Below are 24,433 nucleotides of genomic sequence, written 5' to 3'. Positions count from 1 at the left end.
TAACAACCACGGTGGGGTCTGGCTGCACGTGTGGGATGGGATAGGGGTTTCCTGATAGGAAGAAAGGACATTCCATGTGCCAGATGGGGTGAAACAGGCGTGTGAGGGCAGTGGGACCTGCTGCATGAGGAATGTCCCACCACCCATAGCTCCCATGCAAGCCGGGCTCTTACCTAAAGCCAGCTTTAGGTGATTAATTACAGCCTAATACTCCTCCATAGAGTCACGAGCTCCCAACGACAGGAACAATGCTCCCTCCCCCTCCAAAGCAGAGATTAGGGGGAAGCAGGAAGCCACCCTGGGCAGTTCAACACCCACAGTCAGACCCCACATCTCACCCCAGCGAGAGATGGAGGAGCCCAGGGCTGCTGGCCTTGGTCCTCTTCCTGTGGGGAGAACAGCAGTGACCCGCACACAGCATCTCATTTCCAGCCTTACCTCTGCACCAGTGCCTGCCCCAAAGAGGACATAAAGGCTCTTGTCACCCATAACCTCTTTGCTGTCCCTAAAGCTCAGCAGGAGGCATTCTGCCTTCCATCCCTCAGCAGCAAGCTGGGAGAGATGCTGTAGGTACCCACAGAGCCACCCAAATGTTCTTGCGCACAATGAACATCCCGAGGCAGGGATGAAGTAATCCAGCCCCTTCTCACACACTGACATCCCAGTACTGACACGGAGACTCTTCCAGGTCACCCTTCTGTTTCCCAGCTCCTTCAGCCAATGCTGCTGCAAAGCATCTCCCAACCCTCCCATGTCCCTATGCCCCGTCCTCCTCTTGGCCACCCGGCTCCGCTTTCCAACCCCTCCACTGCAAAAGGATGGAAGGGATCCACAAACAGCCTGAAGAACACGCTGTTAACTGCACCGCAGCCTCCTGGCGAGCAGAGGCCCCCGTACGTGTGAGAATGTCAGGAATCCCAATGTTTGGACTGGTTTTCTCTGCCTTCCCCAAAGCTCCAAACACATCCAAACAGAGGTGCTTCCCCCTGCCTCCTCCCTGCTCTGCTGGCAGCCGGTGACATCCTCTTGGCTCCCTGTTTTCAGGTGCTTCAGCGCATCCTGCATCCCATCCGAGACGGGCTCGGGAAGAGTTAACGGCGTCCGGCCCCTGCGAGTTGTCATATTTACAGGTCTGAGAGATTAAACCCAGAACGTACCTCGAGTGGTAGGCTGAGTTTATGGTATTTCTATTTATAACAGGCCCTCCCCCCTCTATTCCTGCTCTGTTGCTTGTCTTCTAATCACCCCTAATCCTGGCTGGGTCACCTGGGGGTGGGAGGAAGGGAGAGGGCTGAGGAACTTCAGCCTGGGATTTGCTAACACGAACCAGATGTGGGAACCTGGAGACGACAAGGAGGGCAACTGGGGAGCATCAGCCAAGGCTGGTGGAACACCAGGGATGAGGTGGAAGAGAAGAGGCTGTGCCAAGCCCGGAGCCTCCCCATAGCACTGAAGCCATGTAAGAGAAGGGTGGGGGGGGGGTGTTACTTCTGGGTTTCAGGGAGCTATTGAAGGTATTAAAGCACCATTCTCTGACCTGAGTGCTTGAAAGACAGCAAGAAGAGGACATCTCCACTGGCAGCATTGCCCAAGGTGCAGCAGAGCCAGGCAGGAGAGGGAGTAACCTGCAGGTGAGAGCAGCACTACAGCTTTGCTTTGAAGTCCTTGACCTACAGACGGGCCAGGTCCATTATCTGCTGCAGGCAAACCTTCACCTGAAGCCTGGTGCAAAGGGCAGGGAGCTCACTCATGTCTGTAGCAGGGTCAGAGCCATCAGTCACAGCAGAGAGGAGGGTCGTGGATGCGGTGCTGGTGGTACAGAGGGTGGCTGGAGCATGATGGAGAGCCTGTAGCTTTGGGAGCAGTTCATGGAACGGTTTGGGTTGGAAGGGAGCTTAAAGCTCACTCAGCTCCGACCCCTGCCATGGGCAGGGACACCCTCCACTAGAGCAGCCCCTGTGTCCAACCTGGCCTTGAACACTGCCAGGGATGGGGCAGCCAGAGCTTCCAGCAAAGCACATCTCTCTGCATGAAGCACATTTAAAGCAGGATGCTTATGGGGAAACTGAGGCACAGAGCACCCTGGTGACAAAACCACCACTGTACAGGGAGGCAACAACAAAATACCCAGTGGATGTAGAGTGGAGCAGGACCTGGCTGCTGATTCCACACGGGAAGATGCGGCATTCCCTCTCCTGATGGCTCTCCAGCACTCCAGAGTGGGTGCAGAGCCCTGAGACACAGCTCTGAGCACGTTCCCGTGGCTGTGAGTGAGGAGTTGTGCAACCACGGGGCTGGGCTGCCGCATCGGCACATTCCCGGGGCCTCCTGCTGCTCAGCACCCCCCTTTTCCTTCCTTCCCTGTTTATCCTTTGGTCCTGGCAGATTGGCTGCTGGCCTGGCCGCGAGCAGGAGGAATCTGCGCTGGGGCTGGTTAACCAAACACTGCCTAAGCCCAGGGTGCTGCAGGGCCAGCGCTTGGCTTCAGACCTCCTTCCCCATCAGCAGGACCCCATCTGCATGCAGGGTGATGCTTGAGCATCCAGCTCTGCTTAGGTGGGGATTGCATCCTTCCATTCCCATGCATGGAGTGGGATACAGTGAGGAATCACAGCAACACCCTGCCCAGAGACCTGGGCTGCACATCCGCCACCCGCAGTGGGGATATGCTGCTTGCATAAGGGACAGTGGGGTGATGTCCCCATCCCTCCATGCACCCAACCCTGGGCTGTCCAGAGGGTATGGAGGGATGGAAAGACTCCCTCCGGATGCAGCCCCTGCCTCCCCCTGGCTACCAGCCCAGCATTCCTCCTTAATTAATGCTCTTTATTACCTGTCCCTAACGATAACCAGTCGCTTCCAGCAAAGGGGCTGCTGTAACCTGAGTGGGACATCACCCACTCCCCCAGCTCCCCCCCGAGTGCTCTCAGGACCACCTCAGAGTGAAGCCCTGATTGTCCAAGGCACCCAAAGGGGACCCCAAGTCCCCCTCTCTGAACCACAGCGTGGGTCCTCCATGGGGTGCGAAAGGGCTCACCACATCTCCTCTATCATCTTCCTTCATCCTCTTCAGGGCAGCCTGCTGGTGGGGGAAACTTCTAGATGGGGGTCAATACAACTTCAGGGACCTTGGCTTGATCTGGTGCTGATGGAGCTATGCTGAGCTACACTGGCTGGTTACTCACTGCTAACTCCTATCCCTGAGTAGCTTCAGTTACGTTAGGACAACCTGCTCCCACTCACACACAAACACAGCACGTTTCCCATCACAAAAGGTAGGTCTGCCCCAGTCGATGCAGAGCTACAGCCCCCACCCTGTGTCCCACCCCTGTCCCATCACCAAGGACAGCCCTGCCCCTCCAAAGCAACGGAACAGCTTGTGCATCCCTCATTCCTGCTGGAGCAGAAACCCAAGGTCCAAAGTCACACCAGAAACACGGCCAAGGTTGAGCCCTTGGTGTCCATGGGACAAGATCCTGGGAAAACACCACACAGGGCTAAGGAGATCCAAGAGGACCTGAGTTAAAACCATTCCAGGGTCTCCAAGGCCAGGAAAACCCTGGAGCAACAACCTGGCTGAGCAGTGAGTGGCAAAAGAGTCATGAACCACACCAGAACCAGGTACAACCAAACCATCCCCATCCCGCAGCCCAGTGCCCACACCGGGTACCACCATTCACAGCAGCATCTCCCTATCTCCTGCAAGGCTCCTTCCTGCTCTCATACAGGCCCACAACTCCTCAGCTTATGTGCACAGGAGAATATACGTGACAAAATGCCTCTGGATAAGCTGGGAAGTGTCCTTAACCATGTAACACGGCCTGGCTCCAGCCCACAGCCACCCTCACCGCTGTACCTGTGTGCAGTGTTGCTGTCCCTCACATACTAGCAGCAGGGGATAGAAATCAGTAGATATACCCTTTTTAGGTATATATATGGAGAAATAATGCCCTCTCTCTCCATCTCCCAGGCCTCAGGGAGGACAAGGTGTGTGGTGGAGACATCCCAAGACAGAAGAGGCACGAGGAGCAACAGGAAATCATCCTGCTGTGCCACAGCAGGGCATGGACATATCCCTCAGGGAGCCCTGCAGGAGAAGGCAGGCAGCTCCATGCAGAAGGGATGAGTGAGCATCACCACTCCTCCTCCCTCCCAAACCCTCCTGAGCTTTTCTTCCTCCCTTCTCCTTCCTGTCCTCTCCACCAGCCACCTCGCAGCATCTCCTCCCCTGTCCCACCTCTCCATCTCCCCTCATCCCTTCCCTCCCTGAGCCGTTATCCCTTCTCCATCCAGCTCTCCACCCCTGTCCTGCCCTTTCCTCCGCCCTTGCCAGCTGTGAACCTTGGCATGGATGGAGCCATTGTCCTCGGGGCACTGGGGCCGAGGAGGAGGAGGGGAAGGTGTGAGAGGGGACACAGTGGAGCGTTTGTGCCTGTCCCCGCAGCCGTCAATGCCCTGCTTGTCCATTCATGCACTAGGATGGCAGGAACAGCAGCACCCACACAAGCCTCGCCATTTGGCGGGGTCCAAGGTGCCTGCCCAGGGGGGCACATTGCCCTGTTTGTTTGGAGACCCACAGAGGCAGAAGACAACGCCTTTATCTGCCTCTCTGGAGGGTGCTGGAGGGGGTAACGGCACCAGAGGAGGTCACTTCAGCTGGCATCTCCCACGCTGGAGGTACCCACCAGCTCGGTGACCCTCGCACCTCCATTCCCCAGGGTGGGAGGAAGACTGGAATCATAGAACCATGGAATGGTTTGGGTTGGAAGGGAGCTTAAAGCTCATCCAGCTCCAACCCCAACCCCTTCCACTGGAGCAGCTTGCTCCAAGCCCCTGTGTCCAACCTGGCCTTGAACACTGCCAGGGATGGGGCAGCCACAGCTTCTCTGGGCACCCTGTGCCAGCGCCTCAGCACCCTCCCAGGGAAGAGCTTCTGCCTTAACCCCAACCTGAACTGCCCCTGTTTCAGTCTGAACCCATCACCCCTTGTCCTATCACTCCCATCCCTGATGAAGAGTCCCTCTCCAGCATCCTTGCAGCTCCCTTGGGATACTGGGATGCTGCTATGAAGAATGGGGAAGGGCTTTCCAGCACAGCCTCACCTGCTCACAGCACATCAGCCACCCCATTTCACCCGGCTTTAGTGGGCTGCACTTAAAGGACTAGACAGTAAATAAGGAGACCTAATCCTGCTCTTGTGTACCCCTCTCCGCAGGCCACTAACTGGACCTAGACTGAAGGTTCTGGGGGACAGGAGTCACCTCTTCCATTGGGGAACAATGAAGACTCAGAGAGGCACAGGGATGTGACAAAGCTCATGGTAGATCCCTGACCAACGGCACTGCTGTTCTGCTCCTGCCAGGGGAAGAGCCCAGGGACACAGTCCCCAAACACTGACCTCGCTGCAGGGCCACCACCACCATTGGATTGTGCTCCTGGAATGGCTCTTGGGATACCTGGGGATCCAGGAGCCGCTCCGGAGACCTCTTTCATCCCGGTTCTGAAGACGTGGGCTCAATACACACCTAGAGGGGAATCAGGACTTGGAGCTGAGCTGCCCCTCCTGGAACTCCTCAGCACAAAACAACCCTCATCCTCAGGCAGGAAGACTGATAATCAAAGAGCACCAGAACACAAGCCCAAGCAGCCAAGCATCGCCTGGAACACCACGTCCAGGTCGGGTGCTCCGCTCCTCCCTTCTAACTGGGAGGCAACAGGGTCCCTCCTGTCCAGCCTGGACGGGCTCCAGAGGAGAGTGAGTGGAAGAAAGCAGAGGGATTTATCGAGATGGGGCCTGTGCCAGCACTCGGGCAGGGCCAGCACCGCGTTTGTGCAACCCAAACTGAGCTTTTACAAGCAGAAGGGTCAGGTCACGGGGCTTTTCCTTCTCACACAGCTGGGATGTGAGTCTGCACAGGGCTTACTCTCAGTGCTGCACTGCGATAGAGTTTGCTCCAGAATTAGCTCCTTAGAAGATCACAAAGGGAACCAAAAGCTGCTTACATCATTGGGTTTGCTCTGCCATCGCTGCAGTAAGTCCTCACCCACCTCCAATGGCACAAACATCCCAGGACCCAGGGCCACTTCCAAGGATCTAAGAGCAGAACACAACCAAGAAGTAGCCCAGCCAAGGACACAGGTACAGGGCACTCAGAGAATCCCAGCCTGGTTTGGGACGAAGGGGCCTTAAAGCTCATCCAGCTCCAACCTCTGCCACAGGCAGGGACACCTTCCACTAGAGCAGCTTGCTCCAAGCTCCAAGCAGCTGGGACTGGAGCCACAAACAGCTACAGCCTTGTGCCTTTGGGCCCGAGCTGGTGCTTGCAGGATGCCCCTCCTATGGGGCAGCATCATATGGGAGGGAGAACCCAGGCCATGGACTCCTTGGTGCTTTCCAGGCACAAGTGGGCATGGACAGAGAGGGATGAGGCTGTGTTAGATCAGCAGTGGAGGTGCAGAGCCCGAAAGAGGGTTTGCTGCTGTGCAGGGGAAATGGGCGCTATTAGAAGTTGAGGGTGGGTTGAATTGAACACCACATTTGGCTGTGTGGTGGCTCCACTTATGGTTTCGTAGCATCAAAGGGTGGTTTGGGTCGGAGGGAGCTTAAAGCTCATCCAGTTCCAACCCCAACCCCTTCCACTGGAGCAGCTTGCTCCAAGCCCCTGTGTCCAACCTGGCCTTGAGCACTGCCAGCGATGGGGCAGCCACAGCTTCTCTGGGCACCCTGTGCCAGCGCCTCAGCACCCTCACAGGGAAGAGCTTCTGCCTAAGAGCTCAGCTCAGTCTCCCCTCGGGCAGGTTCAAGCCATTCCCCTTGGCCTGTCCCTACAGGCCCTTGTCCCAAGCCCCTCTCCAGGTTTCCTGCAGCCCCTTCAGGCACTGGAGCTGCTCTCAGGTCTCCCCTTCAGGAGCCTTCTCTTGTCCAGGCTGCCCCAGCCCAGCTCTCTCAGCCTGGCCCCAGAGCAGAGCTGCTCCATTGCAGCATCTCCATGGCCTCCTCTGGACTCCCTCCAACAGCTCCAGGTCCCTCTTGTGCTGCTGCCCCAGAGCTGGACCCTGGTCTCCATCTTAACACCAACAATCACATCACCAACTCACACCAACCGCAGTGTTTTACCCAGGGTGTCCCCCACCAAACCGTCCTTTGGACAGATGCAATTGGGATCAGGCTTCAGCCTGACTCCTAAGGGACACACTAAGCCATTCCCACCCTTTACCTCCTCACCCTGCTCTGCACCGTGTTTCCCCACACCCTTCACAACCGAACTACAGAGCCCTCTGCTCCGAATTAGCTCCTTTTCAACAAGGTGTTTATGGACCTGCTCCATCACCTTCATGCTCTGGCTTTTCCCAAGCTAAGCAAAGCTTCTCTAGCCCCCACAAGTACTGATGCCATTAGAAGACGTTATCCCATGGGATTACTGCTGTCCTGGCTATTCCCATCCAGGTTTCAGACTGAAACTGAGCTTTGTTTCATGAAGACAACCCTGCTGTTTGCATTGTCTAAGTGTGAGCCGCCTCCTGCCCTGGAACATAGCTCCTGCACCAGGGATTTAGCAAACACTCGCCAGACAATACAAGTCAGATACCAACTGTGCTGCTTGGATCCCATCCACGCCGTGAGCTCCCTGTGTGTTCTGGGTCTCACTTCAAAGCAGTGAGCACAAACCGAGGGGGAAGGAGCCTGGCACGCTGCTCGAGGATGCTGGTGGGGAGGGAAGCACACGGAGGAGAGGATGAGGAGGTCACAGGGAGGTGGGAGGCACTGGCTGCACACATTCCTGCAGGGAGAGCAGCTCCTCTCGAGGAGCAGAATGAGGTGTCTCCACGTGCATCACAACTGGAGGCAAACGGGACTTAAATAAGGGTGAGATGGGTCCAAAGGGAGAGAAGGCTCTTTGCAGCACTGCCTGAGCTGTGGGTGCAGAAGCACAAGGGATGCAGGAGGGTGGTAACACCTTTATGAAAGACTGTGAATAGAAGGCTCCTGAAGGTGAGACCTGAGAGCAGCTCCAGTGCCTGAAGGGGCTGCAGGAAACCTGGAGAGGGGCTTGGGACAAGGGATGTAGGGACAGGCCAAGGGGAATGGCTTGAACCTGCCCGAGGGGAGACTGAGATGAGCTCTGAGGCAGAAGCTCTTCCCTGTGAGGGTGCTGAGGCGCTGGCACAGGGTGCCCAGAGAAGCTGTGGCTGCCCCATCCCTGGCAGTGCTCAAGGCCGGGTTGGACACAGGGGCTTGGAGCAAGCTGCTCCAGTGGAAGGGGTTGGGGTTGGAGCTGGAGGAGCTTTAAGCTCCCTTCCAACACAAACCAGGCTGGGATTCTATGACAGCTCAAAAGAGATGCATGAAGGTCAGGACCGAGAGCCCTCTCCTGGTTCCTTGCCTGGGCAGAGCTCTGGTCCCCATCCCTCCTGCGCTCCATCACAGAGCACCACAGGCTGCAGCTGCTGCTGCTTCCCAACACTTCTCACCCAGCTTCTTCCACCAGCTCACACGCTGCTGCTGCTGCTGCTGCTGCTATTGTAAAGCACCTGCTGGGAGAGCAGCGTGTACGTCCTGGGGGAACAACCCTGTCCTGCTGCCAGCCAGCACTGGGACAAAGAGCCGAGTGATGAGGGACGAGTGGAAATCACCCCAATCGCACGAGTCATTAGATCAATAGATTAAAAGACCTCTTAGAGCCTTCTGTCCAGGCCAGCATAAGGTCATTCATTGCCAGCTCACTCCCTGTGGCTCTGCCTTGTGTCTGGACTTCCAGCACTTCCCTTTGGGAGATGATGCTGCAGCCCCACACTCCTCCAAGCCCAACCTCAATGCTGCCTTTCTTATCTCCACTCACCACCAGTCCCCATGTGCTAAAGAGCAAAGACTTCACAGCTGGGCCATTCACCATCTTCTAACCCCAGGCAAACTCCTCCAGCCCTGGCTACCATCAGCCTGGCATTAACTGTCTCCTGTGACTGCTCTGGGCACAGCAATCCTTATGCTCTTCCTTCCCCTTGCTACCCCAGCATCCATCACAGCCAGGAGCAGGGAGGATGTCTCCCTCCCTCTGGCTATCTTCTTGCACCACTTTTCATCCTCTCAGTGCTTGGAGCATCTTTCGGTTGCTAAATACACTCATCGAGGTGCCTCTGTCACAGCTCACCCCGAGTTCTCTGCACTGCTGGTTGGTGTCAATTCAGATACCAACCAGGCAGCCCATGTCCTGCAGCATTTACAGCCTTGAAGTCCTCCAGTGCCAAATGCCACCCTGATTAGAAACCTCCCCTGCAGGGAGAACATGAGAGAGACCAAAGACAGCGTCACCAATGGAGCTGAAATCCAGGTGTTAATACAGAGACATCAAAGAGGGGTTACAAGCATAGACCCAGGGACTGGTACCTGGTGCAAAGCCATGCAGGGGTTTTTGTTGCTCTCCTCCACTGTTTGTCTGAAACAGGGCATGGAAATACTGGAAAGACCACGGAAAAGGTCAAAATAACAGTGCTTGGGGGGCACAAGAAGCTCTACAGAAGTCCCTATCTGGCCTGTTTGTTACCAGGAGGCTGGACAGTGGTTGCATCCTTATGTATATGAGCTCACACTGGAATAAGCAGCCTGCTGAGAGGGAGCTTCAGCCTTGTGAAGGGGATATGGCAGCTGGGGTGGAAGGTTTGACAGCATCAGCATGAAATAAGACATTGCACCCATCAGGGAGCAACAGCCTTCCCATGGAGATGAACCATACAGGCCACGGAGGACCATCTGCTCCTCGTGTTTGCAAAGCACAGCCCCAGCAAGCCCATGGCCCTCGTGTCTGATAGCAATGAGTATGAATATTCATATTAATGAATATTAATTATTCAGCTCTATTAATTATTCTCTACTAATTATAATAGTCTGGTCACCAGCTTTTGGAAGCGATATAAAGATAGAACTCGCAGAGATGCTGGAGGAGCAATTCCACCTCTTGGGTATCTTGGGGGCTCCTCTTAGCTGCAGAGTCCACTGTGCTCTGAGGCAACAGTGAGGCAGCAAACAGCCTCTCAACAGATACAAGAAGCTCAAGGAGACAAAGCAATTGTTCTCAGCACAGAAAACCACAACCACAGCCCCACTGTGCTTCAGGTGCCCCACACCACCAGTTATGGACAGAGGTTTCAGAGGTAACTTAGGGACTAAAAGCTGATTTGGGATTTTCACTAGCTCAGGAACACTTCTGACAATATATTCCTATTTCCTTGTCCCCACCAATCCTCCCAAGAGGGTTCTATTGGCAAAATTCATCCATAGCACGTGTTAGTGCAGCTCCATGAGTCATGAGCTGAGCACGGACAGGGAGCAAAGAAAGCCCTGACCAAGCCCCACTCCCACCAGACCAGCAGAGCACACTGGGTTCATCCCTTGTCCCAAGCCTTCCAGCCAGGCCCCAGCTCTGAAGGGAGCTTCCTTGGACACACAAGTGATAAACCATTCCTTAACCTCAGCAGAGACATGCTAACATCTGTTCCGGAGTTATCTCCCTCCAAAGGCTGTAGGACAATTCCTCACTACCTATGCAGTTCTGGTGTCCTCAACATAAAAAGGACATGGAACTGTTGGAACAAGGCCAGAGGAGGCCACGAGGATGCTCAGGGGCTGGAGCACCTCCTGTATGAAGACAGGCTGAGAAAGTTGGGGCTGTTCAGCCTGGAGAAGAGAAGGCTGCGGGGAGACCTCAGCAGAGTCTCAGAGCAGCTTCCAGTGTCTGAAGGGGGCCTATAGGGATGCTGGGGAGGGACTCTTCATTAGGGACTGCAGTGACAGGACAAGGGGTAACGGGTTCAAACTGAAACAGGGGAAGTTTAGATTGGATCTAAGGAGGAAATTCTTTCCTGTGAGGGTGATGAGGCACTGGAATGGGTTGCCCAGGGAGGTTGTGAATGCTCCATCCCTGGCAGTGTTCAAGACCAGGTTGGACGAGGCCTTGGGTGTCATGGTTTAGTATGAGGTGTCCCTGCCCATGGCAGGGGGTTGGAACCGGATGATCTTAAGGTCCTTTCCAACCCTAACTGTTCTATGGTTCTATGAGCAACACAGGGAGCTATGACTGAAAGGTCATCGAAAAGGCTGTGGTGGTGACTGACCAGTTTTGCTTGGGAAAGCTGAGCCAAGAAGATGCACAAGAAGAGTTGCAGCCACCCAAAGCTCCCCCCAGACAGCAGAGTTCACCTTCCTGAGGGTGCTGAGGCGCTGGCACAGGGTGCCCAGAGAAGCTGTGGCTGCCCCATCCCTGGCAGTGTTCAAGGCCAGGTTGGACGCAGGGGCTTGGAGCAAGCTGCTCCAGTGGAAGGGGTCGGGGTTGGAGCTGGAGGAGCTTTAAGCTCCCTTCCAACCCAACCCATCCCATGATCCCATGATTCATTCATTGCTCAAGTGAACTTTCTGAAGCTCTTCCACCCAAGCTGCGTCTACAAATGGCAAACAGGCTGCAACTCCCATCCTGCCAAAGCTGGCCATCCTCCCATCCCCACCGCCCGGGGGGCTCTCCATGGGGCTGGAGCTGACCTCCTGGCACAGAAGGGCAGTGGGAAGGCCCCGGCGGCACAGCGCTGCTGTCCAAGGTACCACCGCACCACCGCACCCAGCACCTCTTCCCACCAGCACACATCCGATGGAACTGCTGAGCAGTCTCTCTTCCCAGAGGGAAAATCCACACTTACTGAACGACCACAGCAGCCTCCATCAGTTATTTGCCCGATGGCTGTTCCTACAGCTCCAATCCCTGCGACATCTCTGCCAATGGGGAACAAAAGAAGCTCCCAACGGTAATGGCTTCTTCTTCTTGCCGTGTCGTTGCTCGCGCAAGGATACAAGGAAGGAAAAGATGGATCTTGGCCTTCAGGAAAGGGCACACAGGAAGAGGCTGGCAGATCTCAGCTCTGCCTCTGCCAGGACCTTCCTTTTATAGAGACCTGCACTGAGCCCAGCCACTGAGTCAGCCCCACTGCCCTCCAGTTGGAAACCCACACCAATCTATTTCATAGAACCCCAGACCGGTTTGGGTTGGAAGGGACCTTAAAGCTCATCCAGTTCCAACCCCTGCCATGGGCAGGGACACCCTCCACTAGAGCAGCTTGCTCCCAGCTCCATCAATTTTCTTCTTTGGAAGCCAATGAATTGCTGACAATTCCTGATGCTCCGCACCAAGCCTCTTTGACTTCTCCAGTCCCTAGGAGAAGTCCTCAGCCCTTAAGGGCTCTCAGGGCTAATCCAAAGGCAAAGACTGACTTGTTTCTCACAGTTCAGGACATACTCACCCCTATCAGAGCCCCAGACCAGAGCTATGGGGTTTGGGTTGATTACTTGGTTGGGTTTTGGGTTGGTTTGGTTTGGGCTTTTTAGAGATGAAACACAAACCTACAACCACACGTGATGAGAAGCCCCACAGTTGTTCCTGCAAGCACAGATGTTAACCTCAATCGCAGAGATAGATTCTCTGTGGTAGTAAAAAACTCACCAACCGTATTGCTCTTCCACACTTTCAGGTTGAGGTTGCACTGCTCAAAGCTATTCTATGGCTCAGGTTAGAAGATCCGATAGTTCCTTCCAACCCAAAACTCAGTTCAGCATCATTACTGCCACTGCCTGGGTCTTATGAGCAAGCAAGGGAACAAGCTGACAACAGACAGGAGAAGTCACTTTGTCCCAGGTGGTCCTCAGCTGCCTCTGTAAGGTTCTTCCCTCCACTCTTCCACCCTTCACCTGAACCATAAAGACTTCAGGGCAAGACCTCTACCAGCCCAACATAAGTCCAAAGAGGTTTGGACCTCCCCCTTGCTGCAATGCAACCAGTGATGAGACCTCACCTGGAGCATTGTGTGCAGTTCTGGTGTCCTCAACATAAAAAGGACATGGAACTGTTGGAACAAGTCCAGAGGAGGCCACGAGGATGCTCAGGGACTGGAGCACCTCCTGTATGAAGATAGGCTGAGAAAGTTGGGGCTGTTCAGCCTGGAGAAGAGAAGGCTGCGGGGAGACCTCAGAGCAGCTTCCAGTATCTGAAGGGGGCCTGTAGGGATGCTGGGGAGGGACTCTTCATTAGGGACTGCAGTGACAGGACAAGGGGTAACCGGTTCAAACTGAAACAGGGGAAGTTTAGATTGGATCTAAGGAGGAAATTCTTTCCTGTGAGGGTGATGAGGCACTGGAATGGGTTGCCCAGGGAGGTTGTGAATGCTCCATCCCTGGCAGTGTTCAAGGCCAGGTTGGACAGAGCCTTGGGTGCCATGGTTTAGTGTGAGGTGTCCCTGCCCATGGCAGGGGGTTGGAACTGGATGATCTTAAGGTCCTTTCCAACCCTGACTGTTCTATGATTCTATGATGAACACCTTAACTGAGACTGCCCCTTAACTGAGACTGCCCAACCACTCACTGGGACAAAGCTTCTGGATTTATTGAGTGCTCTCAAGCTTGGGAAACACCACAAAAGGTTTAACATGGTTCTCCTGTACCAGCAAAGGCCTGAACCCAACAACCACCGCCCTGAGCTGTTCAAACACCAGGCTGAGCATAGAAGAAACCACCTCGGGTTTAGTTCTGCCTAACCAGAGACCTCCATAAGGCTCCTTCAGGCAGTGCCTATCCCCAGGGAGGAAAACACATTTAAAGCACAGAACAAGGACACATCCCACCAACTTCCTGCATCCCATTCCCACTATTGAGCCCTCATAGCTTACTCTCAGCGTGGTTTGGTTTCCAAAACTGCAGAGAGGAGGGTTTAAGCAATAAAGCATAGTAAATCCCACTACTTCCCTCCACTGGTGAGCCAATGGAAAGTGCTCCAACTTACACGTGATGCCTGGTATCAGCTTTACTGCGCATCACAGCTCACTGTCCCTGCTACCATTCCCATCTCCTCCAAAGCCAAACCTGGCCCCATGTCAGAATCACCATTGATTTGTGCCTTCACGGAGTCAAAGTTGTGCTGAAAACCCATGGTAGGGACAGGCCAAGGGGAATGGCTTGAACCTGCCCGAGGGGAGACTGAGATGAGCTCTTAGGCAGAAGCTCTTCCCTGGGAGGGTGCTGAGGCGCTGGCACAGGGTGCCCAGAGAAGCTGTGGCTGCCCCATCCCTGGCACTGCTCAAGGCCAGGTTGGACACAGGGGCTTGGAGCAAGCTGCTCCAGTGGAAGGGGTTGGGGTTGGAGCTGGAGGAGCTTTAAGCTCCCTTCATCCCAAACCAGGCTGGGATTCTAAGGTCTATGGAATAACTGGCTTGACCGTCAACCAGCTCCTCTTCCCAAGACCCTGCATGAGGCACAACCTCCAGCACCCAAAATTCTGTTTCTGGGCTGTATGGACCATGGAGATATTTATATATATCTCCATATATATCCATATATATATATACATGGAGATATATATATATATCTCCACAGTCTGTATGTCCTCACATTGCTGTTTCCTGTGTCCTTCCAGCCCATCAACACCTATGAGATCAGTTCTGAAACATCCTTTATCACCCCTCTCTCTTCACCTACACATTCCACTGCACTGCATGTGAAAACTCCTCACTACCCACCTCACCATTCCAACACCCCTTCCCAAAGACTGGGCTCCTACAGACAGAGGGAGGCGAGATAGACACAAGTCCTCTTACTTCCCCCTACCCAGAACTGCTCGCTGACCTCAGGTATTGATTTGGATGGGACCTCATCAGGGAAAAGCCCACTATCAGCAAGCAGCCAACAGTGAAATGGCTTCATGGCCCTTATAACCCACAGGGTTTAAGCTATATTTCATTTCCAACGAAGCCAAAGCACACTTTTTAGTGCTCTAAGGAATCAACGTCCATAACCATCGCTTGTCATAACATCAGAAGTCAGCCAAGATCAAGCAGGCTGATAAGCTGTTTGGGTTCCTCTTTATCTCCATTGCTAGCTGCAATCAGCCCATGGGATTAAATGTCATAAATGACAGTTGTGGATTGCTTATTGTCAGACACAAACTACGTGAATTCCATATTCCGAATTGAGCGGAACCTACTCTTTATGCTACGTTCACTTCCCAAGGCTGCAAGCAGGAGTGGCTCCATGGTCCTTGCCATCAAAGCAGATGGGCAGCTGGCAGGACTTGGGCCTCCAAACCTTCTGGCAACCCTACCCCTTCCACAAATCCTGTCCCATGTGCACCCCATGTCCTCTGCATTGCCCCCTCCCCACCAACTACTGCCTTCTTCTCCTTGGGCTCAGTTTGGTTTGGAAGCCTACCGAGATAACACACGGTGGTGATGCCGGGGTGATGACAAAGACCCCACAGGGGGAAAGAAAATCAATCCCACAAAAAGGTGCTTTAATTCCTGTGCTCTAAAAGAAGCAGAGATGGCTCCAAAGCCAGACCATGGCTGCTGCAACAGCGGAGCTCCTGACTCACTTCTGGTCTCATCCCACATCGCTTCAGTGAGTCCATTCAGGCTACACACTGCTCTGCAATCCCAGCCCCACTTGTGCTGCTCTTCCTGCTCATGCAGTCTGCAACCACTCAGGGCGTAAACTCCTTCAACACACTGCAAGCAAATGATGAGATGAAGGTAAGAAGACTGGATAGAGAAAAGGGATGAGGAAGAGCTGTTGGGGAAAAGACAACGAGAGGGTAAGAAGACTTTAACCACTGCAGAGGTTGATACCAGCTTTCCTATGGCCACGTTGGTCTCTCACAGCAACTGAGATGTGAAGGAGAAGCACTGATGCTGTGCTGCAGCAGATTCCCACCTCTGCCTGCAGCCTGTGGCCATGCCATAGGATGCTGATCACAGCCACATGGCATTCCCTGGTCCACCCTTTCCTCTGCCCTCAAATCCTGGATCTGAGCACATTGAGGCTATTAAAAACTCCAGCCTCGGCCTTTCCAACCAGTCCTGCTCCCCATCACTCCGAGAGGCAGCAAAATCCACAAGCATTGGCTCTCATTCCATACGAAATCCAGCATCCTGGTTCTGCAGCCAGGGCTGGCCACCCTCCCCAGCCCCACTCCCACATCTCCCTTTCCAACAGCACCAAAACAATGTTCAGTGAGATAAGTGCTGGGCCCTGAGCATCACATCCCATTTTCCCTTGGGAAGGAAGCCTTTCATTCCAACATGCCTTGAACAGGGGAGCACATGGCTATGGGGTGACCAGACCATCCACATCCACTGAGTCAGGCTGAAGATGTTCTCTGTGCCCGCTGTGCAGGGCAAAAGGGACAACGAAGGGCTGGGGCAGCTCTGCTCTGGAGCCAGGCTGAGAGAGCTGGGCTGGGGCAGCCCGGACAAGAGAAGGCTCCTCAAGGGGAGACCTGAGAGCAGCTCCAGTGCCTGAAGGGGCTGCAGGGAACCTGGAGAGGGGCTTGGGACAAGGGCCTGTAGGGACAGGCCAAGGGGAATGGCTTGAACCTGCCTGAGGGGAGACTGAGCTGAGCTCTTAGGCAGAAGCTCTTCCCTGGGAGGGTGCTGAGGCGCTGGCACAGGGTGCCCAGAGAAGCTGTGGCTGCCCCATCCCTGGCAGTGCTCAAGGCCAGGTTGGACACAGGGGCTTGGAGCAAGCTGCTCCAGTGGAAGGGGTTGGGGTTGGAGCTGGAGGAGCTTTAAGCTCCCTCTGACCCAAACCACCCTTTGATGCTACGAAACCATAAGTGGAGCCACCACACAGCCAAATGTGGTGCTCAATTCAACCCACGCTCAACTTCTAATAGCGCCCATTTCCCCTGCACAGCAGCAAACCCTCTTTCGGGCTCTGCACCTCCACTGCTGATCTAACACAGCCTCATCCCTCTCTGTCCATGCCCACTTGTGCCTGGAAAGCACCAAGGAGTCCATGGCCTGGGTTCTCCCTCCCATATGATGCTGCCCCATAGGAGGGGCATCCTGCAAGCACCAGCTCGGGCCCAAAGGCACAAGGCTGTAGCTGTTTGTGGCTCCAGTCCCAGCTGCTCCCCTGTCCTCTGGCGAGGCACATGCTGGTTAATGATTCCTCAGACACATTCAGCTCGGTGAGGTCCTTATCAGAGGGTGCAAAGTCCAAGCCCAACCTGCAGCACTACTGGAAGGAGGCAAAGGGGTTCCCAGCAAGCTCTGCCGGAGCAACACCATCCCCAGACAGGGAATTCCCCATGGAGAGAGGCACTGGAGGGATGCAAGCCACGGTCTGGGACCCTGTCTGGGCAGCACCTGAAGCACTGCTGTGGGAGAGGGGTTTTACTGGCCATAGGCTGGTACCTTCCTAGCACAGCTCCCAGCTCCACATCACTTGGGTCTGGTCCCAGGAGGAAGAATCCATGACGTCCCTAAACTCAAAGTGGTCCAGGACAGCAGGACCACATCCCTTTGAAAGGCCTCTTCTGGTTCTCACTATGTGACCATGCAGAGAACAAGAGCAGTAAGGAGAACAAAAGGGGTAAAGCAGGAAGCAGGCCACAGAACTATGATAGGAAGCAGGAAGTCCATGGGGAGAACTTCCCTGCACAGCACCCATGTGGGGGCCTGGCACAGAGAAGCTGTGGCTGCCCCATCCCTGGCAGTGCTCAAGGCCAGGTTGGACACAGGGGCTTGGAGCAAGCTGCTCCAGTGGAAGGTGCTGGGATTGGAGCTGGAGGAGCTTTAAGGTCCCTTCCAACCCAAACCATTCCATGCTTCTTCAGGCAATGCTGGATCCTCCCAGGATCCATTCTATTCCACGCTTACGCACCCAGTGACATGCAGCTGGGATGACTTCGGCCCCACAAGCCATTCCTAGTGAACACTAGACAAGGGTGAGGGTGCGGAGGGGAATCCTGCCTGCCCAGCACCCCTGTAAGGCTCCTCCTTGCCCGGCATCTCCTCCCCATGCCCTGGCACGCAGCAGCCCTTGCGCAAGCCCCGCGCAGGGAGCAGCGGGGGTCACCGGGCTCTCTGAGTCACCGCCGTGCCCGTCTCCATCAGCCTGGTCACACCTCCAGCACCATTCCCTTCCCAGCCACCTCTTCCTGCTGCCTCCTCCCAAAGCCCGTCCTGCTCCGTGTCCAGGACATCAACCCGTTGAAGATAACGTTAACCAGAACACGGGCAAAGTACCTCCATCGACCCGCAGAGCCTCTGCGGGTGTTGTGCTCACCGTTGCTCCCTCTGAATCACAACCCACCCCTTATCAGATGCCTTGAGGATCCACCCTCCTATGAGCAGCTCTCTGGCCTGATTCCATACAATGGTTCCTGTGCTTTTCCCAGCCAGGAAAGAAGGAGTTTTGGGAGGGGGACCAGGGAGAAAAGGAAGACTCCAGAGAAGTGCCAGCACTGTCACACCATCATACTGGCAGCAGCAGATTGCTCTGCACTAGCGTTGTCCCGAGCAGTGGATGGGAACCTGCGCTTTGAGAGAAGACTTTAGGACCCTCCTGCTGCTGGTCCTGTTGGGATGGAGGTGGCAGCTTCCCCCCATGGCCTCAGCCAAGCTCTGCAGACCACCGGTGATGAGCTCAAAGTCACATCTTCCTCTCCTCCCTGCTCTCTCCTTATGCCCTAGGATGGAGTGGGCTCAGCAGCATCCTCACGTTACCTGCTCTGGTCGATGGCCTGTGCTGCGCAGACGGACACCCCACATGGAGTGGGCAGGGGAAGCTTGAAATAGAAGGGAGAGAGAACGGGACCAGGAAGCAATCACGTTGGAAAAGAGAGATGGAGAAGGGAAAGCAAGGGTGGGAAGAACCCTGCCGTTACCTGCTCGGATCCAGCGCATCCTGAGCATGGTGGGAGCAGATGTCAGGATCCTGCTGCGTCCCTGCTCTGCCCCTCAGTCACCATGCTGCCTAGCTCAGCGTGTCCAGGTCCCAGCGCTGCTGCCTGCGGGTTCCCCCATTCCCTTTGGGAATAGTGGGAGGGCCCGGGAGGAGGCTGCTGCTGCGCGCTGGGATTTGGCTCTGCAGGGGGATTACCAGGAGGGATGGTCATGTGTTTGTGCTGTACCAGCTTCCCCAGGACCATTCTGTCACGGGCTGGCCCCGTGCAAAGCACTGCACACAAAGCCTCTTACCTTCCCCACTGCACCAGCCGGGCCGTGGAGATGCTGTCACCCTGCCCAGAGTGAGGTCTGGGGAGGGAGCACCCAGTGATGCGCAGCAGGGATCACGTTGGGCTTCTCACATCAACCCCATGGTTCTCCACAGGGTTTCCCTGCTGCTTTCGCTCTGCTCTTACTCGAAGAGCTCCACGCAGGCGGTGCAGCAAAGCCTCTCTCCATCACAGCATCAGCACTTGAAGATGCGGTTAGGGGATGCAAAGGGCTAAGGGGCAGCCTGGCACTGACCAGGCAGGGGCCTTGTTCAGCCTCGACAAGAGAAGGCTCCTGAAGGGGAGACCTGACAGCAGCTCCAGTGCCTGAAGGGGCTGCAGGAAACCTGGAGAGGGGCTTGGGACAAGGGATGTAGGGACAGGCCAAGGGGAATGGCTTGAACCTGCCCGAGGGGAGACTGAGATGAGCTCTTAGGCGGAAGCTCTTCCCTGTGAGGGTGCTGAGGCGCTGGCACAGGGTGCCCAGAGAAGCTGTGGCTGCCCCATCCCTGGCAGTGCTCAAGGCCAGGTTGGACACAGGGGCTTGGAGCAAGCTGCTCCAGTGGAAGGGGTTGGGGCTGGAGCCAGATGGGCTTTAAGCTCCCTTCCAACCCAAACCAGGCTGGGATTCTAGGATTCTCCTTCCAGAAAGCACCGCTCCCCCCCTCCACACTCCAGAGCAGTGAAACCCTTCTCTGCTCATTCCCATCCACCTCCAAACCTCCCTGCAGACACAGCACGCAGGAACCCATCCTGTACAACGCAGCACAGGGTGCAGACCTGGCAGCCCTGGGTTTAGTGCTTTACTTCAGCCCCATCCTTTTACCCCTCTTCATGCAAGGAACGCGGGGCAACGGCCCAGCCCTCTCCCTGCAGGGCTGCAAGGCAGCCTTTCCTCCTCATACATAAAGTACTCCACGATACTCAATAAAACCCACCAAGAAAGTCACTCCTGGCATGAACACACGCACTGCTATGCACAAACCCAGTCTCTAACACACCCTGGCTGCCTTGCTGCTGGTAAACGGCCTGATGCTCCCTCCCAGCTCCTGCGACCCCTCCGGCATCACACACAGACCCATGGGGCACCCCATAAACGTGCCTCTGAATGCTCCAGCCACTTGTGCTCAGTGAAACCCTGCAAAGAGCTGCTCCATTCCCCCACTGGAACCCAGCCCTTCCTATTCACCCCACTGCCCTTCCCACCTACAATTCACCCCCAGACTCTTCACATTCGCCATTCCTTCTCCATCTCTCAGCCATCTGCTACCCCCCCCCTCCCCGCTCCCCCAGCCCTGCTCTGCACATCCTGCCCCATAGACATTCTTTACCAGCCTCTTATCTCATAAATTAGCCATGGGAGCGAGCGGGATCCCGAATAGCTGAGCTCTGGCGTAACTGTTTCCCTGACGCGAGGGGCAGGCAGGGAGGAAGGTGAGGTTTCTAGCAGGGTGCCAGCCAAGGGTCAGACGCTTTCAACTCCCTTCTTTGCCTTTGATACAGACTACGAATGCTCTGCGTAAACACTCCCAGTGCCATGGAAGAGACCAGACTCCTTTCGCCCCGCTGCCAGGACCATCAGCATCCCACGCTCTCCGCCTCCGAGCTCCCCTTGGCAGGATGGTCCTGGGCATCATCAAATACATTTAAGAGTGATCCTAATGGAAACCAGGAGAGCGATGGGCTTCCCAATGCAGGCAAACCCACCTTAAGGGTGCTGCTGATCAGACCCACACTCACAGCATCTTCATTCCAGGAGGGTGTGAAGTGATGCTCAACCCATCGCTTTCCCAGCCCTTTCCCAAAGCAACCAGGCTGGAAAAGACCTTTAAGACCATCAAGTCCAACCGTTCCCCAGCCCTGCCAAGGCCACCGCTAACCCATGGCACTGAGGGCCTTGTCTATAGCGTTTGTGAGCACTTGCAGGGCCGGTACCTGCAGCCCTGCCCTGGGCAGCCTGTTCCAATGCCTGAGCACCCTCTGGGGCAGGAATTGTTCCTCAGCTCCATCTAAACCTGCCCTGGGGCAGCTTGAGGCCGTTTCCTCTTGTCCCATCCCTTGTTCCTTGGGAGCAGAGCCCAGCCCCATCCTGGCTCCATCCTCCCGTCAGGCAGTTGCAGAGAGCAATAAGATCACATCAAAGCCTTGGCCTTTTCACATCATTTTGCTTCTCCATCCTTGCACATCCCAGATCCCACTCTCTAGGAGCAGACGGATACATTCCAGGGCAGCAAGGACTGAGAGCTCTCATTATGACATTGGAGACAGGGAAATTGGACCTGAGATGATGGGAACATCCACTGCCCTGGACAAGGCTTGCTCTACAGATGGGACCTGCTGCTGGAGCCAGGCAAATGCCAGGCTTTGGAAGGAGCACAGCCCCCAGCCCTCTTCCACAGCTCATCCAGCACAGCCCCCGCTCCCAAAGAGCCTGCCAGGAGAGCCCAGTTAATCCTTGTCTGACACTGAAATACCGAGTGCTACCCGAGCACTAAGGGACTGCTCTGATCCACGGTGGGATCGCATCCCGCAGGCTCGGATCCCGGGCAAAGGCAAGCAAAGGAAAGGAAATTCCCAAATTAATTGTATCTGCAGGAAGAATCCCTTTAGTGTAACACCTCTGCTTGGAGAGGACGTGGTCTGCGAGGAGGAAAACCGCTTCACTATAGGAGAAAAGGTGGTTTGAAGATGCTCCCTGTAGAAGGGAATCGGACACCTAAAGAAGCGATGGGCAGCGAGGGATTGGTTCTACTCGTGGATTGATGCCTGTAAATGGATAAACTCTGTCAGACTGTGTTCCCCATGAGATGACACATCCAGAAACCATTAATCCTGCAGGACAGCGAGATTCCAGGGCAAATCCCGCTCCGTGCTGCGCTTTCAGGCACGGACCTTCCCTTCCAAACCACAGCGGCTCAGTCTGGCCACGACCAGAGCGTGCACAAAAGGGAAGAACCTTGCTCCTTCTTGTGCTGCACCAACTGAACCGAGTGGGAATCCTCCCTGCAAAGCTTTCTCCTCTTCCCCCGTCACCCTCAAACGCTGTGTTGGAATAGATGCTCCTTAAGAACGTCACTAAAGGGATCTGCTGCCCAAACACAGCCATCAGCCACCACGGGCTCCGTGAGGAAACTGAGCTTTAGGTCGTTCTAAACAGGGAGCAAGCAGAAACATCCTTCAGGTTCCCTCACTTGCAGGGATGAGGTGGTTTTAGTTCAAAAGAGAGAAAAAGGTGGAAAGAAAGAAGGAGAAAGAGGCAAAAAGATAAAGTGAGAAAGAAGGGAAGGGAAAGAAGGGAAAAGAGAGGAAGAATCCAGGATGGTTGAGGCTGGCAGGGACCTCTTGAGCTCAGCTCCACATCTCCAGCAGGGTCACCCACAGCATCAAGCAAGCAAGAACAAGACAGGAGAAGAAAGAACCCTTCCACCTGCCAAACGATGCTCTGGGGAGGGAGAGAGGAATTCCACTTCTACAAAGGAAAGGAAGGGACAGGCAGTGAGGTGGTGGGTGCTCAGGGCCCAGTGGACAGGAGTTAGGAGATGGGTCCAAGTGGAACCCTAAACGCAAAACAAAGGCTCTGAAGGCTGAAGACAGGCTGGGAGCATGAGAAGAGCCCTTGTGGTGAGGCTTCCCATCCCTGGTCTCCTGGGAATCCCAAACCATGGCTGGGACACACAGGGAATGCTTTTCCCCTTGAAGAAGAGGAGGTGCATTACTGATGCATCACACGGATGCCAGAAGTGAGGAAAGTGAGCAGGGAGCAGCATGAGCCTCTGTTTGCTCTAAGAGCATCTCCTGCTTGTGGCGCATCTTCACCTTCCTCCCCAGGGCAAGTCCTTCCACCAGCCAAAGAAACAGAAGGGACGCAAAGCACAGCACGAGGACTCCAGAGGGGATCCATCTCCAGAGCTGCCCCGTGCACACAACCTGCTCTCCACGGACCAGGATCCCCCCCTAGCAGACCCCAAACTGTCCCATCAGCAGTAAGGCCCTATTGACACAACAGAGCCTCGCTAGGATGGGCACGATGTCCCCCACTCAACTGGTTGGGTACCAGGGGCTCCCATCAAGGTGCACAAGGCACAGCAACCAAAACCTCTGCCTGGCAAACGTCCCACCGGGGAACAAGGGGCACACGGAGGGAGCCCAGCGCCAGAGAGGAGAAACAAAGACAACAGCACAAGGGAGACGCAACAACACAGTCAACAAGGAAGAGCGGAGCCAACAAAGCCAGAGCGGGGAGAAGAAAACACGGACCAAGGGAAGCGCAACAAAGGGAATGGAGGTCCCAAAGCCACACGGTGCAGTCCCCACCAACCCCTCAGGTGCCTGGGGCAACGGCGTTTTGCTGCTGCTTGAGCGAGAGCAAACTCTCTTTACAAGCCCTTTTCCACCCTTGGTTTAGGTACGAGCTGCTGTCGGTTTGCACTGACGGGAAAGAGTCCGCTCTGCAGAGATGCCCAAAGGGGTTTGGGCTGTGGTTGGGCACTGACGGTGTGGGGTTCGCTGCTGGAGGCCCCATCTTCTCCATCGGAGCGAGTTCCCCGACGGACGCACAGCGGGGATCCTGCTTCCAGCACCCTGCAACCCAGCCCACGAGGACATGAGGCTGTGCCAAGGGGAGAGGGCAGCAGGAGCCTGACCCCACACCCCAGCTCCTATGGGGACCGGGGGAGGGCCACTCCGACGTCCTCAACGGGGTGGCGGCGGCGGCGGGCACCCAACGCACACCGCAACGCAGCCGGAGCGCACCGGGGCGCCGAGGCTCAGCCTTTACCTTCAAAGAAGCGCTGCAGAGCCTCCGTCTCGTCCACCACCTCCATGGCTCTGCCATGCACCGCGGCGGCAGCCTCAGTGTCCGCGCCCGCAGCGGGGCATCCCCCGGGGCTCCCTGCGCTCCGCCGCCCTCCTCAGCCCCCGCCGCGGGGTCCGGCTCCCGGTGCCGCTGCCGGCGCCGAGCGCGGCCGCCCGCAACCCATCGGCCTCCGCCGCTGCCCCCGAGCCTGGGGCGGCCGCGGCCGCTCCTCCCCTCCGCTCCTCCTCCGCTTCCTCCGCCTTCTCTTCCTCCTCCCGCCGGCAGGGAGAGCCCGTCCGGAACCGGGGCTGCCCCCGAAACCGGCTCCTTGTGTCCCCTTGCAGAGCCTTTTCCCACTGTAAAAGCCCCAGTTCTCAAGCCCGAAACTGGGTCCTTGTCCCCCCCAAAAAGTGCCTTTCCCCACTATAAAAGCCCCAGTTCTCAAGCCCGAAACCGGGTCCTTGTCCCCCCCAAAATGTGCCTTTTCCCACTATAAAAGCCCCAGTTCTCAAGCCCGAAACCAGGTCCTTGTGTCCCCTTACAGAGCCTTTTCCCACTATAAAAGCCCCAGTTCTCAAGCCCGAAACCGGGTCTTTGTCCCCCCCAAAAAGTG

General features: G+C 55.7%; 1 protein-coding gene across 3 annotated transcripts in view; it reads right to left on the bottom strand.

Moving 5' to 3' along the window:
- Positions 1 to 23,987, bottom strand: part of MYRF (myelin regulatory factor) — a 65,848-nt gene extending 41,861 nt beyond the window's left edge. For all 3 annotated transcript variants that reach the window (XM_057410629.1, XM_057410630.1, XM_057410631.1), the window contains exon 1: positions 23,803 to 23,987. In XM_057410629.1, coding sequence (XP_057266612.1) covers positions 23,803 to 23,848 — 46 coding nt within the window. In that variant the 5' untranslated portion in view covers positions 23,849 to 23,987. The remainder of the gene's footprint in view (positions 1 to 23,802) is intronic.
- Between the last annotated feature and the right edge of the window lie 446 nt (positions 23,988 to 24,433).

The sequence above is a fragment of the Pezoporus wallicus genome, unplaced genomic scaffold (genome assembly GCF_028554395.1).
Source record: "Pezoporus wallicus isolate ANWC-B61680 ecotype Strahan unplaced genomic scaffold, APGP_CSIRO_Pwel_v1 contig_8787, whole genome shotgun sequence".
Classification (NCBI taxonomy): domain Eukaryota; kingdom Metazoa; phylum Chordata; class Aves; order Psittaciformes; family Psittacidae; genus Pezoporus; species Pezoporus wallicus.
This window is presented reverse-complemented; position numbering and strand designations above follow the sequence as displayed.